The sequence below is a fragment of the Lissotriton vulgaris genome, unplaced genomic scaffold (assembly GCF_964263255.1).
Source record: "Lissotriton vulgaris unplaced genomic scaffold, aLisVul1.2 SCAFFOLD_4766, whole genome shotgun sequence".
Classification (NCBI taxonomy): Eukaryota; Metazoa; Chordata; class Amphibia; order Caudata; family Salamandridae; genus Lissotriton; species Lissotriton vulgaris.
The window spans coordinates 26,243-47,898 of NW_028243891.1; the positions used below are offsets into that span (position 1 = coordinate 26,243).

A 21,656-nucleotide genomic window follows, 5' to 3' on the forward strand; every position below is an offset into this window, starting at 1 on the left:
GATACAGCCAAATCTATTGGAGCTCTGCCGTCCACCCAAGCAAGAGGCTCCTTTCGTCGCTCCTTTTACAGAGGAGGCTCCAAACGAGCTGGAGCAGACAATTCAGCTCCCTTTAAAACCAACACACAAACATCCTCCAATAAAGGATATGTTAGAGGAGGCTATAGGGGCAACAACAACAAGGGAAGAGGTCAAGGAAATAACAATCGAACCTCCCCTAACACAAAACAGTGACTTCCTTTTGCTTCCCCAACAGAGTTCCACTCCTGTAGGGGGCAGACTAACACAGTTCCTACCTGTCTGGAATTCCATCACAACAGACAAGTGGGTAAGACAAATTATCCAGTATGGGTACTGCCTAGAACTTACAGCCACCCCTCCACATATACCACCCGGACAGCGCCCAATGTCTACAGAACATCTAACGCTGCTCCAACAACAGGTTCTCTCATTGCTTCTAAACACACAATAGAAATAGTTCCATTACAACATCAAGGAACAGGGGTTTACTCACTGTATTTCCTAATACCCAAGAAAGAGGGGACATTGAGATCAATTCTCGACCTCAGGCCCCTCAATCTATATATACACTCAGATCATTTTCATATGATCACTTTACAAGTGCTCCCATTGTTGCAACAAAGCGATTTCCTTACTACACTAGATCTCAAGGACGCCTACTTCCACATTCCCATACATCCTTCTCACAGGAAGTATCTAAGTTTTGTGTTAGAAGGACAACACTATCAGTTGAAAGTCCTTCCATTCAGAGTCACAACTGCACTAAGAGTGTTTACAAAGTGCCTAGCAGGAATAGCAGCACATCTCAGAAGACCACACATCCATGTCTTCCCATACCTAGACGATTGGCTCATAAAAGCCAAGTCATTCAATCAGTGTGTACAACACACATCTCAAACAATTCAAACATTGCACAACTTAGGGTTTACAATCAACTACACCGTCACATCTTCAGCCCTCTCATGTACATCAATACCTAGGGGCTACAATAAACACAGCTACAGCTCTAACTTATCCCAGTCCAGCCAGGATAGAGAGCTTTCAAGCCTTAGTCACAAAGTTTTAAACACAACACTCTCTCTCAGCCAGAGTGTTCATGCAACTAATAGGCATGATGGCATCATGCATTTTTATTGTTCCATATGCAAGACTGCAAATGCGCCCATTGCAAGAATGCCTAGCACATCTGTGGAACCAGGCTCAAGGAGAACTTACAGACCTGGTGTTGGTAGACAGCCACACACATCGCTCTCTGCAGTGGTGGAACACCAAAAACTTGTCCAGAGGGCGGCAGTTCCTCAAGCCTGTTCCACAAATAGAACTTACAACAGACGCATCCCTAACAGGATGGGGAGCCCATCTCCTACATCATACAACTCCAGGGAAATGGACCACTCCACAAAAAGTGTTCCACATCAATCACTTAGAGCTGCTAGCAATATTTCTAGCACTCAAGTCCTTCCAAGTACATGTACAGAACAAAGCTGTCCTGATCCGGACGGACAACATGACAGTCATGTACTACTTTAAAAAAAAAAAAACAGTGGGGGGGGGGGGGGGAGGGGGGAGACACACTCTCTGCAACTGTCCCGGCTTGCACAGAACATTTGGAGATGGGCCATTCCACAAAAAAATATATCTGCTAGCAGAACACCTTCCAGGAGTTCACAATCAGATAGCAGATCTGTTAAGTCGGCAGACACAACAGATTCACAAGTGGGAACTACATCAGCAAATTCTCCTACCATTCTTTCACAAGTGGGGTCATCCAAACATCGATCTGTTCACCACACACGAAAACGCAAAATGCCCAACCTTCGCCGCCAGGTTTCCACACCCGTTGTCCAAAGGCAATCCGATATGGATAAACTGGTCAGGCAGATTTGCGTACGCTTTTCCGCCACTCCCACTAATACCACTAGTAGTGCGCAAGCTAAGACAACAGTCTCTCAAAATGATCCTAGTAGCTCCCACATGGGCACGCCAACCGTGGTTCACAATGCTACTAGAAATCTCGATAGTTCCATACCAAAAGCTGTGTCTGACACCATCCATGCTAACACACAACCATGTAGACATCAGACATCCAGATCCAAATCAACTGAATCTAGAGTTTGGTTACCTTAACCTACCACCAGACTGTATGAATATCATTAAAGAATCAGAAGACCTACTACTAGAGCTTGCTATGCAGCAAAATGGAAGAGATATGCAGTTTACTGCAACAATAATCAAATGTTCCACTGGATGCTTCTATCCAGAATATTATCTGCTACCTACTACACTTACACACATGTAATCTAGCATATTCATCTATGAGGCTTCATCTTGCAGCCATTGCTGCGTACCTACAAAATAGACCACATCTGTCATTGTTTAGGGCACATTCCCCTAGAAGACATCTGTAAGGCAGCAACATGGTCTACAACACATACCTTCACAAAATACTATTGAGTTGATGTTCAAGCCAAGCAGCAAGCTGCTGTAGGCCAAGCTGTCCTCAAAACTCTCTTTCAAACTACTGCAACAGGTACAGGTGACCACCGCCAGGGGAGACACTGCTGTACAATCGATGCTCAGTGTGAGAGCTGCAGCTCATATGCCTCGAATGGAAAATGCTACTTACCAGTATGCATCTGTTCTTGGTATGTAGAGCTGCAGAGTCTCACACGCCCACCCGCCTCCCCGGGACCTGTATCTGTTCCAGTTCTATCTTAACACATCGACATCCCTTCTTTATTTCTTCTAACTCCATCATTTCCCATCATAGCGAAAAACAATCTAAGGATGGAGTCGATGCCCATGCGCACTATCGTTCAAGGGAGGAGTCGCCTATCTCGTGACTACAAAGACTTCTTCCAAGACGACAACAACATGCAATCATCCGAGCCCAACACCAGGTGGCGATCTAATGCACAGTGTGAGACTCTGCAACTGTATATGCCAAGAACAGATGCATACTGGTAAGTAGCATTTTCCTTTTCTACAATTAGGAACAAAAAAGCAGAACAGATAGTATTTTTCGGTACAAAAGGGGGTGGTGATGGACGGAGCATCTGAATCAATCAAACACTCACACCCAGTCAAAAGATCTGGGTTTAATCCATCACCGTTCTTTAGCCCACTCTGCCACCCCAGTTCAGACATGGCTATATGCAAATCAGTCTGACCCTGTGCCTCATGGGAACAGTCCAGCCCGAACTGCCAAGCCATGTCTTCCCTGGACCGGAAACAAGCTTCCGAGGACCGGTTTCTGGCATTCCAGCCGTCTTCAGCCCGGCTTGCTTGAATCCAGTGGCAAAGTGACCAAGGGACTCAAGTCTGAGCATACCCTGCCACACTTATGGTGGCCAAAAGCGGTACAAAAGGGGGTGGTGATGGACGGAGCATCTGAATCAATCAAACACTCACACCCAGTCAAAAGATCTGGGTTTAACCCCATGGCTGCTAGGCGTTTTCCAGTCCTGCGCTGGGTTTTATTATTCTACATTGTTTTATGACGAGCTGGCCTTGTCATCCGCGCACGGCAGGTAAGCGCCATGACGAGGCCAGCTCGTCATTAGCCTCGAAGGGGTTAATCCATCACCGTTCTTTAGCCCACTCTGCCACCCCAGTTCATACATGGCTATATGCAAATCAGTCTGACCCTGTGCCTCATGGCACAGGGTCAGATAGTATTTTTCTTCTTCATTTAGTTTGATCAAGATGGCAGTGTATTTCCATCATTATAATTGTTAAATGAAAATATGCAACCTTTCATTTTTACTAGTCAAAGATACAATGTGCATTAGGGATGGGATAAAAATGAAAGAAATGCATAGGAGCACCATTCAGATAGATCTTGCCAAGTAATCATGGCCAAATAAAACAGTTTTTCCTGTAAACATAACTTCCCTCACACTAAAATGATCAGTACACCCACCCCCCTCAGATGGGTATTGTGGCAGTAACTATGTGCCTGATCTGGCAGGCTTTGTGCCAGCAGTCAACACCGAACCAATGGCAAGTGCAGGCTCTTCTTTCCACGAGGGAATCTACTTATTACAGCCTGACTTGCCCTGCTTTTCGTCATTGGATCCTGGTAGCAGGACTTACATCCCAGATGTCACCCACTTGTATTGGGGGATGTACAAGTCTTTCTTGGTTCATTTGAGGAATACTCCTTGACCTCCTTCCCACGAGCGTAGACAGAGCTGCCACCATTTAGTGAGATATAGTTCATGTAATTTGTTGAATTTCGTATGTTGAGGGATGTCACTCTCCTCCCTCATTCTCAATGATTGTATCTGGCAATTGAAGCTGTTTCAGGCATTCTCCTGTGGATTTAAAGTTCTTCAGACTAAAACATTTCTTTCCTTTTTAGACTTGGTGTACGCTATACACGAGTGTGTTGGCATGCCTCTTGTAGCATTTTGGAGAGGGATTCCTAAATTTTTCCATATTTATGTTTAGAAGTTATTTATTTGTATAAACGTTAGTGACTACACAGATATAATACAATTGACTTTATGGAAAATAGTTCTTAGAAAATAAATGATTTCTAATTTGAAAGACTTTTCATACTTTAATTTCTTGGTTGCATAATTTACTTGAAAACTCTTTTAAGGCTAAGCTAGTGTGTTGTCTTGGGACCATGCCTAACCGCTCTCTCTGCTCTCCCTAACTTTTCCAAATTAATTTGCTAGTTTCTCCACCTCTGTTCTGGATCCGGCTTACTGAGTACTTAATTTGACCTTCAGGCTGTGCTGACCAGGCAGCCAGGCTTGTGGAACTCTGCTGCTCCCAAAGTCAGATGTCATTAGTTTATTGTTTACTATGCTCAGCTGTTATTATTTCCCCACCAAATTATTCTAACATGAATTTGTAACAGAGTCCCTCCCTGGCTCCGTCTTTTTACGCATCCAAAGAAGTAACCAATCCGAGAATGGTTAATGGAAGGATATTTAAAATCAGACTTTTCCAGCCTATGTGTTCCGTTTACCTTTTGCCCTGGAAAAGGGGGGGTTGAGGGTGGGGGGAGGGTCGTCTTTTTCGATTCTTATTTGCTCTTCGCTTATTTTGTTAGCACTGCAAATGCACCTTTGTCTGTGTCTATGAACTTGCTCCATGAAGAGAAACTGTCTGTTGCATTGCTTTCACCTGTGTGTGTGTTAATGTTCTTATAGGGTTGTGCCTCTTTGACTATGTCCGTTTTATTTTCATACTCCTGTTTATAAAATGATTTTAAAGCCTGTGCATTATTTAGCATCCTCGTATGCTTGTGATTGTGCACGAGGTTGTGCACCAATGAACTTGCGTTACTCTCACTGTTTTGTGCTTGTGTTGTACTGTGAAGTTTGTTTCTAATGGGTATGGGTGTTTTTGTGATTGAATATGTGGTGCCTATGTGTGTTTGGTACCGCTAAGTTGTGAATCAAACGAAAATGTGAATGTTCAAAATAGAAGACCAAATCTGAACATAGATAAGTACTTTAGTGATTCAGAAAGGTTCACGTGGGATCACTAAGCTTGGAAATATGCATAATGTTAAAATTATTTTCATCAGTGTATAACAGTGTGATGGTACACTGAAACTCCAGTACTGGCAGTGACAGATAAAGGTGGCAGCAGTGATGTATAATTAGCCTCCATAGTTACTCTAGCAGGGCCCACTGAAAGAACTCCATGAAAGTAGTGGCCAGTTAACGATTGGTGTAGTATGCTGGAGTAGTGCTAAGATCACCGCTGATATCAGTAGGAGGCATTCATAGCCACAAGGTATTACGTGCACCGGAAATGCCCAGCATAGGCTGTCTGTGTGGTCTTCAAGGCTGAATTAGGTATTCATGAAGGTTCCAGGGTCTCTCGAAGAAGCACAACAAAGTTCTGGAGAAGCATCTCTCTTGAACCAGTTTCCACAATGTTTTCTAAATGGACAGTTGTTGAAACCACCCTGCCTAATGGTGTTTGTGTCAAATGTCCCTTCTCATTCTGAACTGCACCCCCTCCCTCCCGATTCTCACACTCCTACTCTTCCTCCTTTCAAATTTGTTTTTTTTTTTGCCTGTATGATTAAGATCTATTTCTCCAATTCTCAACCCCTCCTTTATAGCTCTTTTTTATTCTTATTTTAGTCTGGTATGGCTGGTTAAGACAGTTGTCGGACTTTTGCAATCAAGAAAATTTGAATAATAAATTGTAAATATATATACAGAGACTGACTTTGCAGACCTTTAAACTTACTGACCCACCCGATAGCCACTCCCTTCATGCAATCGCCTGGTGCAGAGCCGACCCCACACGCTGTGTGCACAGTTTATTGGAAATCCTTGCAGAGAACAGGTTTTCAGCTAAATTGTTTGCAGGCTCCGCGAGGTCAATGTCTTTTAGGAACCTCACTAGGACATCAGCAGCATCCTCAGTACCTTTTGGTTTTGTTTCGTCTTTTTTTGGTGTTGGAGATGTAAGGTGATTATGTTTAAGTGCTTTAGGATGTGCTCAGTACAAAACTCCATCCCCTACAAAGCTTTGCCTAATCCTTCCAAGGTGACCATTTTTCAAAAGTTGATAGATCAGGCTTTTGGTCAGCCCTCTGCAGCCATTGGTTTCCTCATCATTCACATTTTGCTTCCTCCCACTGCAGCATACAAAATGTGGCAAGAAATCCATCAACTTCAGCCAAAGGCTGTACTGCCCTTTGAGTAGTTGAGATTTTGCTTGATCACCTAGTTGACATTTTGCTTGATCACAAGGTATGTCAAATCTTATGAGGCTGAGGTCAACAAACTAAAATAGGACCCTTCATAGGATGAGAGCTTCTTTCAAAGTTTAATAAAATTTCCTATAGAGAAAACACAGAAGATCCATTACCTTGTGCGATTTAATGGTAATAGCTGTTAGCTGCCTTTTACATTAACAAACTTAGCAGCTTTGCTTTAGAATCTATTAATAAATGCTGGAGCTCATGGGGAAGTCCCTCAAAGCATGGGACCTAGAGAAAAATGAATCCTTTAAGCATCCCCCCAACCCTTCTGACGGGCCTGCGATCACACGCACATCCACATAAAACTGTGTGCTTCATTGCCTGGCCTGATTGCCCACACCTTTAGTTGTCAGTTTTTCCTTTACTCATTTCATAGGTTCTCTTTTATTTGTTTACATTCTCGTTTTTTATTTAAAAAAAAAGAAATTCTGGCAACTCTCCAGACACCACGTTCACGGTTTTCCTGAGTTTAAAAAATATATATACATATATATTGCAATCACAAAGCTGCCACATTTACATAGCAGCATTTTGTAACTTTTATTATTTTAATTTATCTTGCATATGCTTTAAAAATGCAATCATTAAAACATTTTGTACCACAAAAACAGCTTAAAAAACAACAACTTTTTAGCTTTGGAAATTCTTTTTTCATTTGTGGTAATGCAAGAACATTGCAGCCACCCAAATCCCGTTGCATCCATAGAGAGTCCCTCCATGTTCATTCACTCCTTTTCTAGCGTTTATCCAGTACATGGCCTAACCTAACTTGTAATTTTGTGCCATATACAAGAACATTTTTGTCCATGTATACGGAATGGTGATACTCCTCGGTATCTCATCCTCATCCTCTTCCTCCTCATCCTCCTCATCCTCTTCCTCCTCCCTCGCTCTTTCGTTTACTCTCCATTTTTTCTCACTTAAATAAGATGTCTTAATCACCCCTGCCCCCAATGTCCGCATTAGGCCATACTTTTTTTTTCTTTTTCTGGTCTCCTCTTTATTCCCATATGTCACCTGGTGTCCCCTTCGCCCTGGTAGCAGCAGATAGACGACCACAGCAGCTTATTCTTTGTGAGCCAAGCAAGCTTCACGCCTGCATCTCTGGCCAGATGGCTGTCTCTGACCCGTCCTTGGTCTCTTGGGAATAGCAAACCAAAGTAGAGCCAGGCTCAGCATCACAGGTCCTGCCCTTTCCTTCCCTTTTAAATGACAAAACCTGGTAAACACAGAACAGCTTTGTCCATGAAATCTAAAAGAGTGTTTTTTCTTTGCAACCAATGTACAATTCTGCATCTCATTGAAGACCTGCAAGCAATCTCTGGCAACGTTTATTGGGTGTCCAAATCCTCTTTGTTTTGCTAATCTTCTTCGCTACAGTCATTGTTATTGCCTAGGTTCCTAATCCTAGGGGCTTTGTACTGGACATTGTAGATTCTTTTAAAGTTTTCATGTTGTATGGATTATTTTAAGTTGCACCATCGCACATGTATTAAATGTGAGTGTATTTGGATCCTTGCTTGCATTTCAATTCCTATAAAGCACTTAATGGACTTCTATTTTGCACATTATATTGAGGGTTTATTGAATTTATAAAGCAGGATTATATTGTATGATTTTGAGGCTTTTTTGTTTGCAGTTTTAGTTCATTTCTCCAAGGATCTTTTTTTTTAGTTAAAAACTCTGTTTGGAATTTACACTGTGTGCAGAAAGGGTGGTGTGCTGATTTATGAGTTAATACGAAAAAATAGTAACTATAAGGCAACAATGTGGCGTTTGGGTAATGTTCATCAAAGTTGTGCATGATTTTATCAGGTTTACATGTACTATTAGAAATATCTATGGTTTTAATGTTTGTGTCTTACTGGCATGGGATCAAGCATCAACTAAATAAATACAATACAATCATTAAGTAGCTGACCCCCTCTTTACGCCAAACTGTTTGTGAAATCAGGGAAGGTAGTGATATTAACAGAAAAATATACTCCTGAATTCCCTTACAGTTAACGTTTACTTTTCTCTAAAAAGGGATTTTACATATACATGATGTCAAACTAATTTAACATGTCGTACATGTTTATTAAATGCAGTATGCTAATTTTATTAATATTCTATAATCAATCAAGCTTTATCGCCCATAAAAGCACAATAAATAGTACAAACAGGTAAAAAAATAAGCCATGCAAGTAGTGTATTAACAGTAATCTGTACAATTGTGTTTCAGAAAACATATTTATCATTTGCACACCACCACGTAAAATCTTCTGATTTTTCATGCTATTAAAATATTTTTTTATTCTCACTGGGCTTTCACAACTACTGAAATATATGTTGAAATGTTTGTACAGTTGACTTATTAGCTACTTTCATGCTTTTTAGGAAAAACAGCCTTTAATTTCACACTTCGTACTGCCGGTCAGACTGTCCACGTTACAAAATCCTGAAACTCTGCAGTCGGAGAACGAAAAGTAATTGCAAACTGATTTCTGATCTCTGTCTCTGAACACAAAGCAGCAAATGTGACAAGATAAAAACAAGATTTTAGGGCATCTTTATTGCTACTTCACTTCCTGACTGAATGGAGCACCTGTTCTTTGTCAACTTGCCAGAACGGGCGAGTGGGCAAGTAGGTTTTTCGAGGCCGGGTATATTATGGCCATAGGCACAGTTCAAACAGTCCTCAATAATATCCCTATTGAGACTGGCTTTCACCTTGGTCCAGATCAAAGGCCAGAGGCTTAGTGAAGCCAACCTAACATCACCCATGACGTAATTGAGCCCCAGCTCTTCATCTATAATAAAGTGGGAACTACATGGCGGTAACCCCAGGAGTTTCCTACAGAACCCATTGTTTTTGACCTGTGGGCAATTGATTACCTCATATGAGTGCTCTATAGGTCTAAACGGGCAGACACTTACATTTATATATGTTCATCTTTACTGGTATAGGCTTAGAGCTAATTATAGTCATTAAATAACTGAAGACAAAACATAGTCGTTTTGTGTTAAGGAAATAAGAGAATGATATACTCATCCAGTGGCTGAATTGCACAGTGTGTAAGCGGAAATCCTGTTCCAAATCCCAGCTTTGCCTTTGAGAAGAATGTGATCCTAAGCAAATTACTGCACTCTTACTCGTTTTCAGTATCAAATCTATAAAAACTTTGAACTTAAACAGATCTGGGTGTATACTATATAAAAACCTAACTTGTATATGGTTTAATAGGAAATAATGTTGTGCCATATATAAGAATATTGGCTATGTATATAATGCATTGATAAATTGACATCTCTTGGTTCCCATGATGGTAGTTTTGTCAGGGTTTGGAAGTAGGGAATTCTTAAATGTTTCCAAGTGCATGTTTGAAAACTATTACTTTTAATAAATGTCCGTTCAATGATATAAACCAATGCGCTTTTGGTTAACTCAAGTTTCATGTGAAAAAGTATCTTGGTTTTAAATGACATTTTTTTTGTCACTCTCTTGACGGCTGTGCTCATGCTTTGGGTCCTTATGCCAATCCAGGCCCCTAGCTTTGTTCGGTAAGAGTTCTGCCTATGAATCTTCTGGCTTGCCCATTTCTCTGCAGCTCCAAACACTGTTCCAGCCTTGCTTTTAACCCCTTGCATGCGTGGCGAATTTCCGCGCTGTGCTGGCGATTTAGAGAGTGGGCGGGTTCATGACGGCCCCCAGCCGTCATCAGCACATGCCCACCATGATGCCTGACGGCCAGGGCCGTCATCCGCATGGAAGGGGTTAAAAATAACTGTATTACAGTTCAATTCCCTAATTATTTGAGAATTTAAGATAATTTATTTGGTAACCGTCCCTAGGATTTGACCCCAGGTTCTGGTGTGTAATTTCCAGAAAAATTGTAAGTGGTTAATTGGAGAACTAATCTTAACGTGTTAGCTTGTCTCCAAAAAGGAGAGTTGCCACCCTGCGGGCTTTAGGATTGTGTTCTCCGTTGTTGGGTTTTCTTCATTTGAAGGACTATTCAAGGAAGCCTAAAACTATTGCTAATAAAAAGAATGAAAAAGCCAAGAGCACCTAAGCTAAAGCGCCTAACACACACAGCCTTACTGGAACAGGATCTGGCAAATGGCCCTCAGCCAGGGGAATTGTAAGCGCTGGCATAGAATGCATCAACAGCAGCTGTGCCAAAAATATAGCAGTGTATTTTCGACATATGCATTTTGCAAAGAGCAAACAAGACCCATATGGTAGGGCGCTTTACATAGACAGGAAAACATGAGTAAACCCAAACAATGCTGTAAATAATAAAATAGCATTCAGGACATTAATCCTGTTTACAACATAGAGAGGGTAAAATACATGTTGATAGGAGTGAGACAATCTTATGTACAATATGTACATTTGGCAAAGGTGGGGACAGTAGTATTCATTGTAATGTGCAGTGGAAGAGAGGGAGTGTACAAGGGTCCTGGAAGAAAGGCTAGCAGGAGGTGCTTAGTATGTGAAAGCAGTAACCGGAGGGTTATTGTAAAGCACAGGAAACGTTCATTACCCTAACAAAATGCAACTTTTGAACTAAAAAATTAAAATGAATTGTTCATCTGTCGTTATTTTGAATGTACCATAAGGATTCGTGTAGGCTAATGCATGACTGTGCCAGACCCGATAAATCGCACTGTAACCAGTGAAGACCCGATAACAAACAGTGGCAGGGAGGATGAGCCGGAACGCCCTGCACGGAGTGGGTTTCCAGCCCGCTTTGCAGGCTATAGGCAGCGAGTGTCCATTAAGAAATGTGAAAACATCCCAGGACTTTGGCGGCAGCCTCAGTGAGCTTTGGTGGTTTTGTTTTTGAGGGGGTGGGGGCTCAGTCCCTGCCTTCTATTGGCTGCTGCTGCTTCAGTCTCAGAGCTCAACAAGCATTTGCAATGCAATAGTTCTCAAATTTGCGATAGTTTGAGCTATTGGAATTGTAAATGAGAGTGCCTTTTATTTGTGTTTTGAAAATCTGCAAGCGTGCGTAAACACACACTTTGTACTTCTAGTCGTTGCTTATAAGCAGCAAGGTTGGCAGTAACTGTGCCCTTTTTTACTGCCAGCCTTACTTCCCGTAAACAAGGACTAAAAGTACAAAATGTGTGTTTAAGCACCACATGCAGGTTTTCAAAATACATAAATAAAAGGCATTGTCATTTACAATGCCAATAGCTCAAACTCTCGCAAATGCGAGACCTATTGCATTGCAAATACTTGTTTGTTTTAAGTTGGCAGGTCTACTGTGCCATTAGCTCACACCAGTGCCTGATTGTTCCCTCACGGTGATTGACAGAGAGAGGGGAAGAGTTGAGAGAGTGTGTGCCCTTAGTTTACTGCTGGATAATTTCTGCTTTTATTGTGAGAGTGTCTATAGACCTGCCTGTGTTTGAGATCATGTTCTAATGCTTTCTAACACCTGCCTTTATCCTGTTCTTTCCTCACTGCTTACTCTTGGAGATAGAGTTCGCCAGAAGGGCTTGCCCCAGAGGTACTGTCTAATCATCTCTTGCATTGTGCCCCAGCTGTGCTTTGATTGTCGTCCGTGAATGAGCAGGAGTGCCCAACAATCCCCAATTCACATTTCACTGGGGCTTGTATTACTCTATGGGATGGAAGAGGAAGCACCCATTGTCGGGAACCCTTATGATGGGGACAGTACCCGTCTCGAAAGTTGGGATTGGGAACACATTTGTGTGGAAATAATCACATTGCCAATCAGAAAATGCTGTCAAACTTCGAAGACCATGAGGAGCGAGGTAGCACGCCAGGCTGTCAGAGTAAAGTGGTTATGATAATCAAGGGGGGCGGGATATGTGCAGAGATTCCAGATGCCCTAACATTGCGAAGAGGTTTGAGCCATGAGACCCCCCTCATGGGTTTAAATCCCCACCCCTTTATATTCAGAATTGCAGCACTGGGGACACTTTTATTAGGATTTCTTCTTTTTCCCCAATGTCAGTGATCAACTTAGGTTGATGTTTACCACAATTATGACCGATAACTGAACAGAATAAAAGTAGAAGGGTATGCCCCTTTCCTCTTTTATTGAAATTCTGCACCTGTAAGCAAGGGGACCCATTTATTTCTCCCCAAGACCCCAGGCTTAGTTTGCTTTCCAGTTGGGCCTTGAGATAGGTGCACTCATTCTTATCCTTGTCTACATTGTGCTCAAAATACATATTCTGCTGCGCCAAATAGTGATTAATGATTTGTGGTGTTTATTTATTGCATTGTAGAGGTAGAAAAGAAATTCTGAAACATTGTCTTTTTGCACAGCTTGGATCTATCAGAACTTGCAAAAGCTGCCAAAAAGAAGCTGCAAGCGGTAAGCACTAATGTTAATAGTCTTTCTTTTCTCGGGCTGACTCATTTATTCAGAACAAGATTCCACTGTGCTTCGCCGGTCTGTCTCGTTTGGTCATAGGGATGCTGCAAAGTCAGGGTTGCTTCCTTCCATCATTCTTGACTTGAGAACACATTAACCAGATTCTTTTATTTTCTTGCGGGTTAAGGACACATTTAGGTACTTGGATCATAATTAGTATGAGCCACTCTTACTTGGTACTATATGGTCACAGCACATTTCATTCTTCTTTTGACTTTCACCCCAGACGCCCTTTCTAACTTCTGGAACAGTATACTGGCCACTTATTTGGACAGAAGATACTTTGTTCCCAGTTGGAGGAACAAACCTGGATTCTAGTTTAACCAACTGTTTGTATATCCAGGGAGGTAGGAGGCTCTTATTTCTAATATGGACATACTACTCTATGGTTTCTGTTTAGCAGGCTGTGTTTTTTTGCTCTGGTGGATAGCCCACACTATGCAATGGACAGCCCGCATTGTTAGGAAGCATGCCAAATGCAACTAATATTAACAATCTGCAGGGGTCACCCATATAACCCATAGGCTTTTGGGTATCTAACAAGGAAAAAACAAGGTAAAGCCTACGGAAAAGTAATACATCTATCTGTTTGTAAGACTGGTTACAATTAATTATCCAATCTTGGATTAATCCTTCTCAACACAATTTAATTGAAATGATTTTAGATATAGAGTATCTCCAAGTTGATAGCCATAAGCAGAGAAAAATAAATATCGAGTGTATGGTTCAACTTTTTCTTTTAATTAAACCATATTAAACCTTAATTATTGGTCTCTCACATGAAACAAAACTGTACACAATTCATATATACAAACAAAACACATATACTTCTAATTTACATATATATACACTTTTTTTTTAAACTAAACTCACGGTTCTTATGCCCCACTTTTTTGAACAAGGATGTCAATGTATAATTCATTCACATAACATTCCTTCACTTTCTGTTATGTAAATGAATTATACATTGACATCCTTGTTCAAAAAAGTGTTGCATATGAAACTAATATGACACCGCAACATTGGATCACAGAAAGACTTACCACCCTTCAATCCCAGTCCACGCTTTGTTCCCATTTGTACAGACCACTGTTTGTTCCCAGTTGGGTCTCCGTCACTGTCTTTTCAGTTGCATTGCTTACACTTTGTACTCAATTGGGTAGATTGCACTAAGTACCCACATGGACACACCACCCTGTGGTCTGTGTTTGACAGATCAAATGTGAACTGTGTACTCATTCCTCCTCTTGCAGTTGAGCAACCATCTATTTGAAGAGTTGGCAATGGATGTCTATGACGAAGTTGACCGGCGGGAAAATGATGCAGGTAAGAAGCAAGACTGTAACTTATAAAGAGAGAATTGGCCCCATAGAAGAATGAAGAAAGGTTGGAGACAGCCTTTGACAGCTAATCTTTAATATTTATTAACACAGAAAGCCGTAATAGCTCAAATTATCTGAGGGAAAACACATGGCAAAATTATCATTTCAAAACTATGTGCATAACAATTTTTCTGATATATTTAGAAAACGTGTTTTTGCTGCATGAACGTGAACACCATTTTATCTTTTACCACAATATAGGAACTCTGACATATAAAGTAATAACAAATTCAGATGAGAACTTTCCTCTTTAGAGAAGGTGGGGATTAAGTATGAGGAAACAAGATTCCAATCCATATTAGGAGTACATGTTTATGCCTGGCGGGAGATATTTGGCCACGAGAGCATTCCCAGATCGTTATTTTGATTACTTATTGTGAAGTAGCCAGTTTCCACCTCTATCTCTTAAGCAAAAATTCTGATGGTAATAGTAATATTTATTACTCTGGCTTACAATTTGACATTCACCTTATTGGCAATGAAGACCACATGTATCCCTTTATTAACTTATTAGTAATGTATAGCTTTTTCCCACTGCTATCACATTTTTGGGTGGCAAGCAAGTCTCGAGTAGTAGGTGTTCTATGAAAGTTGTTTTTGAATCGAGGCAATAAAAGTGAAATATATTGCATTTTAATTGGATTTATATAGCACTTACTACCTGAAGTCTGCATCAAAGTGGTTTAAATTTACTGTACTCTCTGTAATCATAAATTACAGATTGCAGTGTATTCCGAACATTTTGCCAAATTTGATAGAGGAATGTCTCCTTAGTGGCACCTGTTCAAAATGGGCTCTTTGGTTTATACATGCATAAGTGAACAAGGACTTCGACCGAAATCCGACAATATAAAACTCGCTTACATTAAAAAAGAAAAAAACAAAACCCAGTGTAAAGATACCAGTTACACAGCAAAGTTTAATACAAAGATGATTAAGAAAATAAATTATTAAAACATATAGTCTGTTTGAGGCAATAACTGTACTTCTTAAGCAGATACATTGTTGGCATTAATATAGTGCATAAAATTGTCGTCTTTGGGGGTAATAAATGATTCAGTGGGGGTCCTTCGATTCCAGTAATTGTTAAGTGGGGCCCACAGAAGTCAAAAGGTTAATAATAATAACCTTGAATTTGTAAAGCGCACAGCTACCGCCGAATTGGTTTCCCGGCACTGGGGGCCCTCGGGAAGATCAAGTGAGCTATTGCCCAGAGTTACATGGTGCTGGGCTGACCTGGCGCCGGGGATCGAACCGTGAACCCTGTGGTCCGGCACCTTGGCCGCTGCGCCACACCTCTTCCACAAAAGGTTAAGAACCATTATTCTATAGGAAAAGATCTTGCAGGAACTTCTTTTGCTCTAAGATCTCACTAAAAAGGAGTCCTCTTAAAGTGTACTCCTGAGTGTGAATTAACGGGAAACCCCAACAAAGCACTGCTAGGAGCCCTAAAACATAAGCACTAGTGAGACCGAACTAAATTTTCACAGCTTGAGCTGGGAATAAAGAGTTTATTAATTCCAACTGGCATAATGTCCTCACTTCAGTACGATTAAGGAAACTTCAATGTGTTATTATGGAATAGTTTAAAATGCATAAATCAATGTGGGAGCGATTATTCATTTGTAAATAGAAATCAAACATTTAAAATGTTGATGTCCTGCTACACTAAAAAATGACCAGCGCTTTTTTGAGCACTTGTCCCTTTAATCTCCCTTTACTCTTGTCTGAATGATATTGGGTTTATTACTGAGATGTGAACCAAACATTCTTCCAAGGTATGGATACGTCCTACACAGTTTTGAGTTTCTCTGCACCCGATATCCAAACATAGTTAGCAAACTGTATATGCCCCTCCCCTCTAAAATTCAATGCTTTACTTTTTACACTAATTCTGCTTAGTGTTCTACTGCAGTGGTGTTTAACCTTTTGATTAACGTGGACCCACAGTTGATCATTGAAACCTTGAAACCCCAATTGAATCAATATTGGAAACTGAGTACCCCTTTGAGTAATTTCTGGAAGCCTGGTACCCCAACATAAGTATTTTCAATAATTGAACCACAAAAAATGCAAACACATATATACAAATTATAAAATATTTAATGAATTCATAAACTCATCATCCATATTATATTCTGTTTGATGTGCTTGCACTACTCCCATTATGCAATTTGAGGATACAAACTTAATTTTTAGCATCTGATTTCAAATGTCTTCACATTTACAAAATGGTTTAAAATGTTCAATTATACATGTTGCCTCTTTATTTAAAAAACATTTTATTGATCTCCTAATTTTATTTCATTTTCTAAGCACTTGCCAAGCCAGGAATTTCCCAGTAACATGGAAATGCGAGTGCAGGAAGAACAGACATTTTGCCTGTAGTGGTGCTTACCACCAATCTAGGCAAAAAATCGGGTTCCATAGCTCCAGAGTACCTAGCTCCTTATATATATTTAATTGTATTTACATTAGGAGAATTGTATCTAACATTTCTTACTTGCCTTCCAGGTTATTAAAGTCAAGCGATTTGCAGATCATTTAAGCTATAGGGCTATGTCAGATAATCATTACTGATTAGAAAATGTGTGAGGTAGTCTTGGTTCCAGTATTTCAGGCAATTATGGACCAAAATGGTCTTGAATTCAAGATACAAAAGCCTTGTGTAAATCAATTCACTCTGGTCTTCTTGCAATTCTTTTCGAATGCAGCTCAGCACCTAAAATCTTCCTCTGCGCCATGCCCCTAATCTTTCCTATGTCTCAGAATAGTGCAAATATTGACTGCGTATTAGGCTATTTAGTTCTGCAGACATTTATTCATCTATATTATCAATTGTCTTCATCTTTTGAAAATTATATATGTTTTGTTGAGACGGGTGAGTTTTAAAAATCAATTTCATGAAAGATCCATATTCTTCTATAATATTACTCTAAAGAAATTTGTTTAACTGCATTAAATAGGTGGATTTGTAGAGCAGGTATATATTTCTAGGATTCTAACTTATTTGGCTAAGAGACTTCTCAATCAGAGCTTAACCATCTTTTACATTTTAACAGTCAATGTTTTCCAGAACAAGGGTTACGTTGCAGGAGAGAATATGATCACTCAATTCATTAACTGTGAATGTCCAAGAGAAATTGTAAACCCTCATGAGAAGAAATTATGTAATTGATTATAGCCCTTGGAAGATATATTGATCATGCCTGCTGGAACGTAGTTTTCTAATCAACTGTTTACAACTATGCAGCCCGATTCCCTTTGTTCTCCCAAAAGAGGTTTCTCTTGTTTGTCAGCTTTAACTTGCATCAGGAACTGTGCCTCTGGGATATTCCAGGACTCTTCCCTTTCTTAAGCCCATTAGATTTCCAAGGCCTGATTAGAGTTTTGGCATTCAGATCTCCCATGATTAATATATAGCTGGTTTGTTCCCTTTCAATAACTTGTATTATGAACTCCTGTTGACTTCAAAAGATTCTCCAACGAGTAGCTTGTGAGTTACTGGTAGCTCTCCACCTACCTGTGAGTAGCTCTCCTATGTGCAGCTCAGCCTATCAAATTAGAAGCTTTGATTTGGTTGACTTAATATTTGTATACCAAAATTGAAACGTTTGTATTTGATATGAACGTGTGTATTTTTAGAACCCATAATTCCCAAAATATAATTATAACTCATATTTAAATGACAAATAATATAGCATTAGTAGACTTATTCCTAATATTTTAACTTGGTGTCATGGAGTATTGCAGCTGTGGCTGTTATGTATTACCCTTGTAGAGGCATTCCAAATGGGCTAAGCCTTTTTAACACTGCGGCTGGCAATCTTACACTGAGGTGATCATGATTGGTAATGCATAGGGTGGACACTAATGTAATCTTGTCTGATATGTACAACACTAATAATATTAGTAGCTCACAATGATTTTCATTGAAAGTAAGTAGCTCTTTATAGTGAGATGGTTGGAGAACCCTAATCTATATATTGTGGCCTTTGTAGTAAATATAGACTGATAAATAGCCACGGTTGGTGTTAAAGATACAAATTAAGTTTCAGATATTTGTGATTTATTGCTTGGATTATTGAATATTGTATAAGACCACTTGTAGTCAGTAGACAATAATATCTCAATTGAACCTCAAGCATTACCTTTACTTGCACTCTTTGCTGGGTGACTAATCGTATAATATTTATCCAGGCGAATGTCCGCAATAGCAGACTTTTCTCGAGCTAAACTTATTCCTGCATTAGTATTAATCAACAGTAACTTTGTGAGTGGGTCAGAGAGGAGCCCTGCTTCATTCAGGAGAATATTGCCAATTTTCTGTTAAAATTATTGAGAGGAGAATGGTGTTGAGGTAACTTATTTAACACTCCTGCCACCCACGACCAAGCCACTATAGTTATCCCTCAGGAGCGCAAATTATGAACCTGAGGTTACTTTTGAAGGATTGAAACCTTGCTACAAGTTGGGCCCAAGTTTACTGCAGTTGAAGCAAATAAACAAACAAACCATTTCCATAGTTTTTGCTCCTTTAATCCATCCATTCAGATACCTCTGTAATACCATCACAACAGTGGTGTTCCAGTTGGCTGGCGAATGTATGGTTAGGGCATTTTGACCCCCTATATGCTCCTCTCAGTGGATTACGGTAACTTCTTTAGCTGAGATTGAGAGTAGCATTTTCGTCAGGTAATGGGTATTGTTTGCATAAGCAGACATCAGTTTGCTTATTCTTTAGAATTAAAATGCTGAAAATTTGAATGGGACCCAACAGTAATTCACATATGCCCATTGCCCTCACCCCTTCCTACTGGTGATTAATAAAAAAAATAAAAATAACACTCATCCGTGTCTAACGTCCAAGTTCAATCTTTGTATTTTTTATGTGTTGTAGCTGATATGAGAGGCAAAGATAGAGGCCAAGGAGGCACATTTTTAGAGAGAATCCATAAATAATATGCAATCCTATTGTAAATGTACATATCTGTTTCAGTAATAGATGTTTTGGTGAGTGCACGTCTTCACTTAAATTGATACAGTTATGATAAATGTAGTAGTGACGAGTAGAGTATACTGACAGAGCAGAGGATGAGATGCTGAAAGAGAGCAACTTTTTAGCTTCCACTATCCAACTCTGAAAACATGCTTTAGATCTGGTGAATGCATTTGTTTTTGCTCTGAAGGAACACATCTCACTTGCAACTCAGTCTCAAAAATAAGAATTGTATTTCAGTTTTGAGGAAAAGCTGGGTAATGTTGTTATAACAGATGAGGCTGTTGAAAGATCCACGTATGTTGTAAACTCACGATCAGTATTTAAATTAATTGAGGATAGAAGACTAATATATATTCCATGCAGTCTCAAAATGCTGTATAGGAGTGTTCTCAGTGCTGCACAATAATTTATGGAGATTATAATGCTTCAATTATGTTTATTGTGGTATGGGTGTTTAAACTAGATGTGAAAATAAACGATGAACAAGTTAATTTTAGGTTGCCTGTCATTGAAAACAAGGCAATGCTTTGCAACATGATTCCAACAGAGATTTACCCCGTGGCTCATCCCCACCAATTTTCTTTAGTGGAGAACATTCGTATTTTTAGAGTTCATACTTTCTACGACTAACCGTATTGATTTTTCAGTCGAATCTTTTATTATCTCTGGTATCTAAAGCTTCCATTTTGAAGCATACAGTGTCTGAAATTGTATCTAAGCTACCATGATAATACAAAAACCATACACCCCTGCGTTAAGGTAGACAATTGTTCTTGTTAAACAGGTGTTTTCTGAGATTCTGCTGCAAGTCTTTGACATCTTGGGGGAAGAAGGGTGTCTTCACAGTCCATTGATTGCATTTGTGTTTCAGTAGAGATCTGAGATTAATGTAAAGATTATGAAACTTTCTGGGGCTCAGTCTCTATTCACAAGTGGTGAAACTAAAAGTATCAGCTTAGAAATAGAAAAAATTAAGAGTGAGGGTTTAGAAATTAGAAGTGGCGGAATTGCTGAAAGGTCAGATGAATTATTCTGGAGAAGATATGTTGAAATAGCGTTATGAAGCAGCCTACTAAGAAATCATGACATTTCCTTTGGGGCCCAATTATTTCCCCCCTACCTCCCCCTCCCCCGATCCCCTCCCCCCTCCCACCAAGAGAAGTAGACCGGTGGGAGCACAGTCATTCAAATATATAGGCTCGTTCATGGTAGTAGACTTTACCTGAGGGAAATCATTGGAAAACATTTTTGCATTTTATCTTCCTTTGCTTGAAATTTCATGCTAAAAAAAGTAGGTTTTGTGCTGTTTTAAGCTGTATATTAAAACAATGGACAATGCCAATAGGTCTGGCATAAGAATAAAAGTGCATTTTGTGTTATTAATTGGTTTAAGCCCTTAGTAATTCATCCTATATGCACTCCGTCACTCATCTTTGCACTAATGCATCCATTTACCTTCCCACAAACTCATTGTTGCATTCACAATCTGACAAAATCACACTAAAACATACACAAACTCAACGATATATACAAGAAAAATTAAAATTATTCAAGTAGAAAAAAAGAAAAGATGCTGCATATGGTTGCTATAGCAAAACTAAACCTCGCATCAGGTTTCAGTCTTGCATTAATATTCTACATAGTCTTATCTATTTTTTAAGGTTCCAGTATGGCCACCACTGTGAGATTCTTTTGGCCATCTAAGAATGGTAAAATAATGATATACTGTGGACAACAGCATTCCATAATGGTTGCCTGGTTTAGAGGAATTGGTCATACAGGAAGTGTCGCCCTGCAGATTAAATGAGTGACAAGCAAGTGACCCATTAACACTGCCTAAAGTATCCTCTTTAAAAACAAGCATTTGCAATGTAATAGAACTCTCATTTGCGAGAGTTTAAGCTATTGGCATTGTAAATGGCAAGGCCTTTTATTTGTCCGTTTTGATAATTAACCCATACATAAAGGGCATTATCATTTACAACGCCAATAGCTGAAACTCTTGTAAATGCGAGCCCTATTTGACTTCAAAGAAGCGGCTGCTATTGTCCTGGGCTGCTCGGAAAGTGAAAGCGTGCATGTTGTGCTTAATGTTGCAGGAAAGAATGTTG

At 39.8% G+C, this 21,656-nt stretch overlaps 1 protein-coding gene across 1 annotated transcript in view; it reads left to right on the forward strand.

Moving 5' to 3' along the window:
* The window catches only part of LOC147668212 (ARF GTPase-activating protein GIT1-like), a gene marked incomplete at both ends in the record, with an annotated part of 136,171 nt that overhangs the window by 18,879 nt on the left and 95,636 nt on the right, over positions 1 to 21,656 (forward strand). Inside the window, 3 exons of the mRNA XM_086948700.1 lie at positions 12,238 to 12,264; positions 13,053 to 13,101; positions 14,415 to 14,487. Of these exons, the coding sequence (XP_086804826.1) occupies positions 12,238 to 12,264; positions 13,053 to 13,101; positions 14,415 to 14,487 (149 nt within the window). The remainder of the gene's footprint in view (positions 1 to 12,237; positions 12,265 to 13,052; positions 13,102 to 14,414; positions 14,488 to 21,656) is intronic.